The 12051-nt window shown below is 45.5% G+C and overlaps 1 protein-coding gene across 4 annotated transcripts; it reads left to right on the forward strand.

Annotated features, from left to right (window-relative positions):
- Positions 1-433: 433 nt before the first annotated feature.
- On the forward strand, positions 434-11514 carry DPM3 (dolichyl-phosphate mannosyltransferase subunit 3, regulatory). Of its 4 annotated transcripts, none has more exons than XM_038768650.1 (3): positions 434-457; positions 4856-5143; positions 11489-11514. In XM_038768650.1, exon 2 carries the CDS (start codon positions 4862-4864, stop codon positions 5138-5140), a length of 279 nt encoding a protein of 92 aa, XP_038624578.1. In that variant the 5' UTR covers positions 434-457; positions 4856-4861; the 3' UTR covers positions 5141-5143; positions 11489-11514. The 4 variants fall into 4 exon arrangements, with proteins under 4 accessions (XP_038624578.1, XP_038624576.1, XP_038624577.1 ...); XM_038768648.1 differs by lacking the exon at positions 11489-11514 and adding an exon at positions 11263-11292; XM_038768649.1 differs by lacking the exon at positions 11489-11514 and adding an exon at positions 10861-10891.
- Positions 11515-12051: the final 537 nt, after the last annotated feature.

Here is a 12051-nt window from a genome sequence, read left to right on the forward strand (position 1 = left end):
GGGTGTGGGGTGGGCTGGAGAAGGAGAGAAGGGAGGTGAGGTAGGATGGGGCGAAGGTGATGGACAGCCTTGAAGCCCAGGGTGAGGAGTTTCTGCCTGATGCGCAGATTGATTGGTAGCCACTGGAGAGTTTTTGAGGACACAGTAAGCGCTTGATAAATATGAATATATGAATGAATGAATGAAAGGCGCTCAATAAATATGAATGAATGAATAGGCCTCCATCCTCCCCCGCCTACCTGCCACGTGGTGAGACGAGGGCCGAAAGCGGAAGCGCGAGGGAGGCGGGAAGTCCGCCAGAGACTACAACTCCCAGAAGGCCGCGCGCAGGCGGGGCCGGTGGAGCATGCGCAGTGGCGGCCGCGGCACCGCCCGGGCGGGCTGAGCATGCGCAGTGGCGGCCGCGCATGCGCAGTGGCGGCCGCTCCCCCGAAGCCTCGCGCTGAGGAGAGACGAGGTGAGGGCCGTCCGAAGGAGGGGGAGGAATCATGGTGGCCTCGTGTAAGCGCTTACTACGTGCCTGCCACTGTACTAAGCGCTGGGGGAGAGACAAGCCGATTGGGTTGGACACAGCCCCTGCCCTCCGTGGGGCTCACACTTTTAATCCCCATTTTATAAATGAGGGAACTGACGTCCAGAGAATAATAATAATAATAATGATGGTGTTTGGGCTCACACTTTTAATCCCCCTTTTATAAATGAGGGAACTGACGTCCAGAGAATAAGAATAATAATAATGATGGTATTTGTTAAGCGCTTATTATGTGCCAAGCACTGTTCTAATAGCTGGGAGTGCTGTGCGACTTCGGGCAAGTCACTTCACTGGGCCTCAGTTCCCTCATCTGTAAAATGGGGGTGAAGACTGTGAGCCCCCCGTGGGACAACCTGATTACCTTGTATCCCCCCCAGCGCTTAGTACAGTGCCTTGCACATAGTAAGCGCTTAACAAATACCAACATTATTATTAGCTTTTAGACTGTGAGCCCACTGTTGGGTAGGGACTGTCTCTAGATGTTGCCAACTTGGACTTCCCAAGCGCTCAGTACAGTGCTCAGCACACAGTAAGCGCTCAATAAATACGATTGATTGGGAGAGATACAAGGTGATCAGGTTGTCCCAAGTGGGGCTTACAGTCTCCAGCCCCATTTGACAGATGAGGGAACTGAGGCACAGAGAATAATAATAATAATGGTGGGATTTGTTAAGTACTACTTATGTGCCAAACAGTGTTCTAAGCGCTGGGGGAGATACAAGGTCATCAGGTTGTCCCACGTGGGGCTCACAGTCTCCATCCCCATTTGACAGATGACGGAACTGAGGCACAGAGAAAAATAATAATAATGATGGTGGTATTTGTTAAGCGCTTATTATGTGCCAAGCACTGTTCTAAGCGCTGGGGGAGATACAAGGTCATCAGGTTGTCCCACGTGGGGCTCACAGTCTCCATCCCCATTTGACAGATGACGGAACTGAGGCACAGAGAAAAATAATAATAATGATGGTGGTATTTGTTAAGCGCTTATTATGTGCCAAGCACTGTTCTAAGCGCTGGGGGAGATACAAGGTCATCAGGTTGTCCCACGTGGGGCTCACAGTCTCCATCCCCATTTGACAGATGACGGAACTGAGGCACAGAGAATAATAATAATGATGGTGGTATTTGTTAAGCGCTTATTATGTGCCAAGCACTGTTCTAAGCGCTGGGGGAGATACAAGGTCATCAGGTTGTCCCACGTGGGGCTCACAGTCTCCATCCCCATTTGACAGATGACGGAACTGAGGCCCAGAGAATAATAATAATGATGATGGTATTTGTTAAGCGCTTATTATGTGCCAAGCACTGTTCTAAGCGCTGGGGGAGATACAAGGTCATCAGGTTGTCCCCTGTGGGGCGCACAGTCTCCATCCCCATTTGACAGATGAGGGAACTGAGGCCCAGAGAATAATAATAATGATGGTGGTATTTGTTGAGCGCTTATTATGTGCCAAGCACTGTTCTAAGCGTTGGGGGAGATACAAGGTGATCAGGTTGTCCCAAGTGGGGCTCACAGTCTCCATCCCCATTTGACAGATGAGGGAACTGAGGCCCAGAGAATAATAATAATGATGGTGGTATTTGTTGAGCGCTTATTATGTGCCAAGCACTGTTCTAAGCGTTGGGGGAGATACAAGGTGATCAGGTTGTCCCAAGTGGGGCTCACAGTCTCCATCCCCATTTGACAGATGAGGGAACTGAGGCACAGAGAATAATAATAATGATGGTGGTATTTGTTGAGCGCTTATTATGTGCCAAGCACTGTTCTAAGCGCTGGGGGAGATACAAGGTGATCAGGTTGTCCCCCGTGGGGCGCACAGTCTCCATCCCCATTTGACAGATGAGGGAACTGAGGCACAGAGAATAATAATAATGATGGTGGTATTTGTTGAGCGCTTATTATGTGCCAAGCACTGTTCTAAGCGCTGGGGGAGATACAAGGTCATCAGGTTGTCCCCCGTGGGGCGCACAGTCTCCATCCCCATTTGATAGATGAGGGAACTGAGGCCCAGAGAATAATAATAATGATGGTGGTATTTGTTAAGCGCTTATTATGTGCCAAGCACTGTTCTAAGCGTTGGGGGAGATACAAGGTGATCAGGTTGTCCCAAGTGGGGCTCACAGTCTCCATCCCCATTTGACAGATGACGGAACTGAGGCCCAGAAAATAATAATAATGATGATGATGGTATTTGTTAAGCTCTTATTACGTGCCAAGCACTGTTCTAAGCGCTGGGGGAGATACAAGGTCATCAGGTTGTCCCCCGTGGGGCGCACAGTCTCCATCCCCATTTGACAGATGAGGGAACTGAGGCACAGAGAATAATAATAATGATGGTGGTATTTGTTGAGCGCTTATTATGTGCCAAGCACTGTTCTAAGCGCTGGGGGAGATACAAGGTCATCAGGTTGTCCCACGTGGGGCTCACAGTCTCCATCCCCATTTGACAGATGACGGAACTGAGGCACAGAGAATAATAATAATGATGATGGTATTTGTTAAGCTCTTATTACGTGCCAAGCACTGTTCTAAGCGCTGGGGGAGATACAAGGTCATCAGGTTGTCCCCCGTGGGGCGCACAGTCTCCATCCCCATTTGACAGATGAGGGAACTGAGGCCCAGAGAATAATAATAATGATGGTGGTATTTGTTAAGCGCTTATTATGTGCCAAGCACTGTTCTAAGCGCTGGGGGAGATACAAGGTCATCAGGTTGTCCCCTGTGGGGCTCACAGTCTCCATCCCCATTTGACAGATGACGGAACTGAGGCCCAGAGAATAATAATAATGATGATGGTATTTGTTAAGCTCTTATTACGTGCCAAGCACTGTTCTAAGCGCTGGGGGAGATACAAGGTCATCAGGTTGTCCCCCGTGGGGCGCACAGTCTCCATCCCCATTTGACAGATGAGGGAACTGAGGCCCAGAGAATAATAATAATGATGATGGTATTTGTTAAGCGCTTATTACGTGCCAAGCACTGTTCTAAGCGCTGGGGGAGATACAAGGTCATCAGGTTGTCCCCTGTGGGGCTCACAGTCTCCATCCCCATTTGACAGATGACGGAACTGAGGCCCAGAGAATAATAATAATGATGATGGTATTTGTTAAGCTCTTATTACGTGCCAAGCACTGTTCTAAGCGCTGGGGGAGATACAAGGTCATCAGGTTGTCCCCCGTGGGGCGCACAGTCTCCATCCCCATTTGACAGATGAGGGAACTGAGGCCCAGAGAATAATAATAATGATGATGGTATTTGTTAAGCGCTTATTACGTGCCAAGCACTGTTCTAAGCATTGGGGGAGATACAAGGTCATCAGGTTGTCCCACGTGGGGCTCACAGTCTCCATCCCCATTTGACAGATGACGGAACTGAGGCCCAGAGAATAATAATAATGATGATGGTATTTGTTAAGCTCTTATTACGTGCCAAGCACTGTTCTAAGCATTGGGGGAGATACAAGGTGATCAGGTTGTCCCAAGTGGGGCTCACAGTCTCCATCCCCATTTGACAGGTGACGGAACTGAGGCCCAGAGAATAATAATAATGATGATGGTATTTGTTAAGCTCTTATTACGTGCCAAGCACTGTTCTAAGCGCTGGGGGAGATACAAGGTCATCAGGTTGTCCCCCGTGGGGCGCACAGTCTCCATCCCCATTTGACAGATGACGGAACTGAGGCACAGAGAATAATAATAATGATGATGGTATTTGTTAAGCTCTTATTACATGCCAAGCACTGTTCTAAGCGCTGGGGGAGATACAAGGTCATCAGGTTGTCCCCCGTGGGGCGCACAGTCTCCATCCCCATTTGACAGATGACGGAACTGAGGCACAGAGAATAATAATAATGATGGTGGTATTTGTTGAGCGCTTATTATGTGCCAAGCACTGTTCTAAGCGTTGGGGGAGATACAAGGTGATCAGGTTGTCCCAAGTGGGGCTCACAGTCTCCATCCCCATTTGACAGATGAGGGAACTGAGGCCCAGAGAATAATAATAATAATGTGGGTGTTAAGCGCTTACTATGCTCAAAGCACCGTTCTGAGCGCCGGGGAGGTTACCAGGTGATGAGGTCGTCCCCCGTGGGGCTCACAGCCTTCACCCCCATTTTCCAGAGGAGGGAACTGAGGCCCGGAGACTCGCCCCCAAGTCACCCAGCCGACAGGCGGCGGAGCCAGGATTTGAACCCGCGGCCTGTGACTCCAAAGCCCGGGCGGGCTGTTGCCACTGAGTCACGCTGCTTCCCCAGTGCCCCGCACATGGTGGGCGCTCAGTGAATGGGACTGACCGTCCGCTTCTGCCTCCTCCCCTTCCAGGTGGCCATGACGAAGCTGGCCCAGTGGCTGTGGGCCGTGGCCCTGCTGGGCTCCGCCTGGGCGGCTCTGACCCTGGGGCCGGGCGGGCGGGCCCTGCCCCTGCCCTGGCACCAGATTTTGGGCCCGCTGCCCGCCTACCTGCTGGTGGTCACCGGTTGCTACGCGCTGGGCACCGTGGGCTACCGCGTGGCCCGCTTCAACGACTGCGAGGACGCCGCCCGCGAGCTACAGGCCCAGATCCGGGAGGCCCGAGCCGACCTGGGCCGCAAGGGCCTGCGCTTCTGACCGGTTGGATCCGTCTCCCGATCAATAAACATCCCCGTTTCCCGCCGGGCTGGTGGCACGGCTGTCGGGTGGAGGGAATCAATCAATCAATCGTATTTATTGAGCGCTTACTGTGTGCAGAGCACTGGACTAGGCGCTTGGGAAGTCCAAGCTGGCAACATCTAGAGACGGTCCCTACCCAACAGCGGGCTCACAGTCTAGAAGGGGGAGACAGAGAACAAAACATATTAAAATAAAATCAATCAATCGTATTTAGTGGGCGCTTACTATGTGCAGAGCACTGGACTAAGCGCTTGGGGAAGTCCAAGTTGGCAACATCTAGAGACGGTCCCTACCCAACAGCGGGCTCACAGGCTCGAAGGGGGAGACAGAGAACAAAACCAAACATATTAACAAAATAAAATCAATCAATCAGTCGTATTTATTGAGCGCTTACTGTGTGCAGAGCACTGGACTAAGCGCTTGGGAAGTCCAAGTTGGCAACATCTAGAGACAGTCCCTACCCAACAGTGGGCTTACAGTCTAGAAGGGGGAGACAGGGAACAAAACCAAACATATTAACAAAATGAAATCAATCAATCGTATTTATTGAGCGCTTACTGTGTGCAGAGCACTGGACTGAGCACTTGGGAAGTCCAAGTTGGCAACATCTAGAGACAGTCCCTACCCAACAGTGGGCTCACAGTCTAGAAGGGGGAGACAGAGAACAAAACCAGATTAACAAAATAAAATCAATCAATCAATCGTATTTATTGAGCGCTTACTGTGTGCAGAGCACTGGATTAAGCGCTTGGGAAGTCCAAGTTGGCAACATATAGAAACAGTCCCTACCCAACATCATCATCATCATCAATCGTATTTATTGAGCGCTTACTATGTGCAGAGCACTGTACTAAGCGCTTGGGAAGTACAAATCGGCAACATATAGAGACAGTCCCTACCCAACAGTGGGCTCACAGTCTAGAAGGGGGAGACAGAGAACAAAACAAAACATTAACAAAATAAAATAGAATAGATATGTACAAGTAAAATAAATAGAGTAATAAATATGTACAAACATATACACAGGGGAAGGGGTGGTGAGTGCTTAGAACAGTGCTTGGCACGTAGTCAGCGCTTAATAAATGTCATTATTATTATAGGTGGTGAGGATAGGGTCTGGGAAGAAGGAGGATCAGGATGTGGAGGGAAGTCCATCCTGGGTCACTGGGGGAGAGGCGGGGATGGAGAAGAAACAGGCGTGTGGGATAATCTTGTGGGGGGTCATCGAGGAAGAGTCAGGAGGGGGGTCAGGAGTGTTCGATCAATCAATCATATTTATTGAGCTCTTACTGTGTGCAGAGCACTGTACTAAGCGCTTGGGAAGTCCAAGTTGGCCACATCTAGAGACGGTCCCTACCCAACAGTGGGCTCACAGTCTAGAAGGGGGAGACAGAGAACAAAACCAAACATTAAAATAAATAGAATGGCCCGGTTTGGGTCACGGCGGGGAGAGTCGGAGGTGTTGGATGATGATGGTGGCATTTATTAAGCGCTTACTATGTGCCAAGCACTGTGCTAAGCGCTGGGGAGGTTACAAGGTGATGAGGTCGTCCCCCATGGTGCTCCCAGTCTTCATCCCCATTTTACAGATGAGGGAACTGGGGCCTAGAGAATAATAATAATGATGGCATTTATTAAGCGCTTACTATGTGCCAAGCACTAAGTGCTGGGGAGGTTACAAGGTGATCAGGTTGTCCCCCATGGTGCTCCCAGTCTTCATCCCCATTTTACAGATGAGGGAACTGGGGCCCAGAGAAGAATAATAATGAAGGCATTTATTAAGCGCTTACTATGTGCAAAGCACTAAGCGCTGGGGAGGTTACAAGGTGATCAGGTTGTCCTCCGTAGTGTTCCCGGTCTTCATCCCCATTTTCCAGATGGGGGAACCGAGGCCTAGAGAATAATAATAATGATGGCATTTATTAAGCGCTTACTATGTGCCAAGCACTGTTCTAAGCGCTGGGGAGGTTACAAGGTGATCAGGTGGTCCCCCGTGGTGCTCCCAGTCTTCATCCCCATTTTCCAGATGAGGGAACTGAGGCCCAGAGAATAATAATAATAATGATGGCATTTATTAAGCATTTACTGTGTGCCAAACACTGTTCTAAGCGTTGGGGAGGTTACAAGGTGATCAGGTTGTCCCCCGTGGTGCTCCCAGTCTTCATCCCCATTTTACAGATGAGGGAACTGAGGCCCAGAGAATAATAATGATAATGGCATTTATTAAGCGTTTACTATGTGCAAAGCACTGTTCTAAGTGCTGGGGAGGATACAAGGTGATCAGGTTGTCCCACAGGGGGCTCACAGTCTTCATCCCCATTTTACAGATGAGGGAACTGAGGGACAGAGAAGTGAAGTAACTTGCCCAGAGTCACACAGCTGACAATTCGCAGAGCTGGGATTTGAACCCATGACCTCTGACTCCAAATAATAATCATGATGGCATTTATCAAGCGCTTACTGTGTGCAAAGCACTGTTCTAAGCGTTGGGGAGGATACAAGGTGATCAGGTTGTCTCACTTGGGGCTCACAGTCTTAATCCCCATTTTACAGATGAGGGAACTGAGGGACAGAGAAGTGAAGTGACTTGCCCAGAGTCACACAGCTGACCATTCCTGGAGCTGGGATTTGAACCCATGACCTCCGACTCCAAATAATAATAACGACGGCATTTATTAAGCGCTTACTGTGTGCAGAGCACTGTACTAAGCGCTTGGGAAGTACAAGCTGGCAACATACAGAGGCGGTCCCTACCCAACAGCGGGCTCACGGTCTAGAAGTTAATCAGTCAATCAATCAATCATATTTATTGAATTACTGAATTTATTGAATATTTACTGAATTAAGCATTTGGGAGAATACAATATAACAGTTGGCAGGCACACCAGACGGGGAGACAGACATTAAAATAGAGTACGGATATGGACATGAGAAGCAGGGTGGCTCAGTGGGAAGAGCACAGGCTGTGGAGTTAGAGGTCATGAGTTCGAATCCCGGCTCTTCCCACTGTCAGCTGTGTGACTTTGGGCAAGTCACTTCACTTCTCTGTGCCTCAGTTCCCTCATCTGGAAAATGGGGATTAAAACTGTGAGCCCCTGTGGGACAACCTGATCACCTTGTAACCTCCCCAGCGCTTAGAACAGTGCTTTGCACATAGTAAGCGCTTAACAAATACCATCATTATTATTATTATTAGAAGTGCTTTGGAGCTGGGCAGGGGTGAAAATGCAGTATAAATCCCAGTTTAGTTCTGTACAAATAAGAGGGTAGAAAAATCAGTAAATCTCTAGTATTGAGTGCTTACTTTGAGGGAAGGACACTGTACTAAATTCTTGGGAAAGCGCTTAACAAATACCATCATTATTATTATTATAAGTGCTTTGGAGCTGGGCAGGGGTGAAAATGCAGTATAAATCCCAGTTTAGTTCTGTACAAATAAGAGGGTACAAAAATCAGTAAATCTATAGTATTGAGTGCTTACTTTGCGGGCAGGACACTGTACTAAATTCTTGGGAAAGCGCTTAACAAATACCATCATTATTATTAGTATTATAAGTGCTTTGGAGCTGGGCAGGGGTGAAAATGCAGTATAAATCCCAGTTTAGTTCTGTACAAATAAGAGGGTAGAAAAATCAGTAAATCTCTAGTATTGAGTGCTTACTTTGCGGGAAGGACACTGCACTAAATTCTTGGGAAAGCGCTTAACAAATACCATCATTATTATTATTATAAGTGCTTTGGAGCTGGGCAGGGGTGAAAATGCAGTATAAATCCAAGTTTAGTTCTGTACAAATAAGAGGGTAGAAAAATCAGTAAATCTCTAGTATTGAATGCTTACTTTGAGGGAAGGACACTGTACTAAATTCTTGGGAAAGCGCTTAACAAATACCATCATTATTATTAGTATTATAAGTGCTTTGGAGCTGGGCAGGGGTGAAAATGCAGTATAAATCCCAGTTTAGTTCTGTACAAATAAGAGGGTAGAAAAATCAGTAAATCTCTAGTATTGAGTGCTTACTTTGCGGGAAGGACACTGCACTAAATTCTTGGGAAAGCGCTTAACAAATACCATCATTATTATTATTATAAGTGCTTTGGAGCTGGGCAGGGGTGAAAATGCAGTATAAATCCAAGTTTAGTTCTGTACAAATAAGAGGGTAGAAAAATCAGTAAATCTCTAGTATTGAATGCTTACTTTGAGGGAAGGACACTGTACTAAATTCTTGGGAAAGCGCTTAACAAATACCATCATTATTAGTAGTATTATAAGTGCTTTGGAGCTGGGCAGGGGTGAAAATGCAGTATAAATCCAAGTTCTGTACAAAGAGGGCAGAAAAATCAGTAAATCTATAGTATTGAGTGCTTACTTTGAGGGAAGGACACTGTACTAAATTCTTGGGAAAGCGCTTAACAAATACCTCATTATTACTATTATTATTATTATAAGTGCTTTGGAGCTGGGCAGGGGTGAAAATGCAGTATAAATCCAAGTTTAGTTCTGTACAAATAAGAGGGTAGAAAAATCGGTAAATCTATAGTATTGAGTGCTTACTTTGCGGGAAGGACACTGTACTAAATTCTTGGAAAAGTGCTTAACAAATACCATCATTATTATTATTATTATAAGTGCTTTGGAGCTGGGCAGGGGTGAAAATGCAGTATAAATCCAAGTTCTGTACAAAGAGGGTAGAAAAATCGGTAAATCTATAGTATTGAGTGCTTACTTTGCGGGAAGGACACTGTACTAAATTCTTGGGAAAGTGCTTAACAAATACCATCATCATTATTATTATTATTAGAAGTGCTTTGGAGCTGGGCAGGGGTGAAAATGCAGTATAAATCCCAGTTTAGTTCTGTACAAATAAGAGGGTAGAAAAATCAGTAAATCTCTAGTATTGAGTGCTTACTTTGCGGGAAGGACACTGTACTAAATTCTTGGGAAAGCGCTTAACAAATACCTCATCGTCATTATTATTATTATTATTATTATTATTATTATAAGTGCTTTGAAGCTGGGCAGGGGTGAAAATGCAGTAGAAATCCAAGTTTAGTTCTGTACAAATAAGAGGGTAGAAAAATCAGTAAATCTCTAGTATTGAGTGCTTACTTTACGGGCAGGACACTGTACTAAATTCTTGGGAAAGCGCTTAACAAATACCTCGTTATTATTATTATTATTATTATTATAAGTGCTTTGAAGCTGGGCAGGGGTGAAAATGCAGTATAAATCCAAGTTTAGTTCTGTACAAAGAAGAGGGTAGAAAAATCAGTAACTCTACAGTATTGAGTGCTTACTTTGCAGGAAGGACACTGTACTAAATTCTTGGGAAAGCGCTTAACAAATACCATCATTATTATTAGTATTATAAGTGCTTTGGAGCTGGGCAGGGGTGAAAATGCAGTATAAATCCCAGTTTAGTTCTGTACAAATAAGAGGGTAGAAAAATCAGTAAATCTGTAGTATTGAGTGCTTACTTAGTGGGAAGGACACTGTACTAAATTCTTGGGAAAGCGCTTAACAAATTCCATCATTTTTATTATTATTATAAGTGCTTTGGAGCTGGGCACCTGTATATATGTTTGTACATATTTATTACTCTAATTTACTTGTCCATATTTATTCTATTTATTTTACTTTGTTAATCTGTTTTGTTTTGTTGTCTGTCTCCCCCTTCTAGGCTGTGAGCCCGCTGTTGGGTAGGGACCGTCTCTAGATGTTGCCAACTTGGATTTCCCAAGCGCTTAGTCCAGTGCTCTGCACACAGTAAGCGCGCAATAAATACGATTGAACGAATGAGTGAAAATGCAGTACAAATCCAAGTTTAGTTCTGTACAAATAAGAGGGTAGAAAAATCAGTAAATCTCTAGTATTGAGTGCTTACTTTGCGGGCAGGACACTGTACTAAATTCACGGGAAAGCGCTTAACAAATACCATCATTATTATTATTAAGGGCTTTGGAGCTGGGCACCTGTATATATGTTTGTACGTATTTATTACTCTAATTTACTTGTACATATTTATTCTATTTATTTTATTTTGTTAATATGTTTTGTTTTGTTGTCTGTCTCCCCCTTCTAGACTGCGAGCCCGCTGTTGGGTAGGGACCGTCTCTCTATGTTGCCAACTTGGACTTCCCAAGCGCTTAGTCCAGTGCTCCGCACACAGTAAGTGCTCAGTAAATAAGATTGAATGAATGAATGAATGAACATGTTTGTGCATATTTATTACTCTATTTTACTTGTACATATTTATTCTATTTATTTTGTTAATCTGTTTTGTTTTGTTGTCTGTCTCCCCCTTCTAGGCTGCGAGCCCGCTGTTGGGTAGGGACCGTCGCTAGATGTTGCCAAATTGTACTTCCCAAGCGCTTAGTCCAGTGCTCTGCACACAGTAAGTGCTCAATAAATACGATTGAATGAATGAATATGTTTGTACGTATTTATTACTCTATTTTACTTGTACATATTTATTCTATTTATTTTATTTTGTTAATATGTTTTGTTTTGTTGTCTGTCTCCCCCTTCTAGACTGTGAGCCCACTGTTGGGTAGGGACCGTCTCTAGATGTTGCCGACTTGGACTTCCCAAGCACTTAGTCCGGTGCTCTGCACACAGTAAGCGCTCAATAAATACGATTGAACGAATGAGTGAAAATGCAGTATAAACCCAAGTTTAGCTCTGTACAAATAAGAGGGTAGAAAAATCAGTAAATCTGCAGTATTGAGTGCTTACTTTGCGGTAAGGACACTGTACTAAATTAACGGGAAAGCGCTTAACAAATACCATCATTATTATTATTATTATAAGTGCTTTGGAGCTGGGCACCTGTATATATGTTTGTACATAGTTATTACTCTATTTAATTTAC

This window comes from Tachyglossus aculeatus, chromosome Y4, assembly GCF_015852505.1.
Source record: "Tachyglossus aculeatus isolate mTacAcu1 chromosome Y4, mTacAcu1.pri, whole genome shotgun sequence".
Classification (NCBI taxonomy): Eukaryota; Metazoa; Chordata; class Mammalia; order Monotremata; family Tachyglossidae; genus Tachyglossus; species Tachyglossus aculeatus.

Excerpts from the sequence above, each read along its gene's own strand:
- DPM3 (XM_038768650.1), top strand. The coding sequence starts at position 4,862 with ATGACGAAGCTGGCCCAGTGGCTGTGGGCCGTGGCCCTGCTGGGCTCC.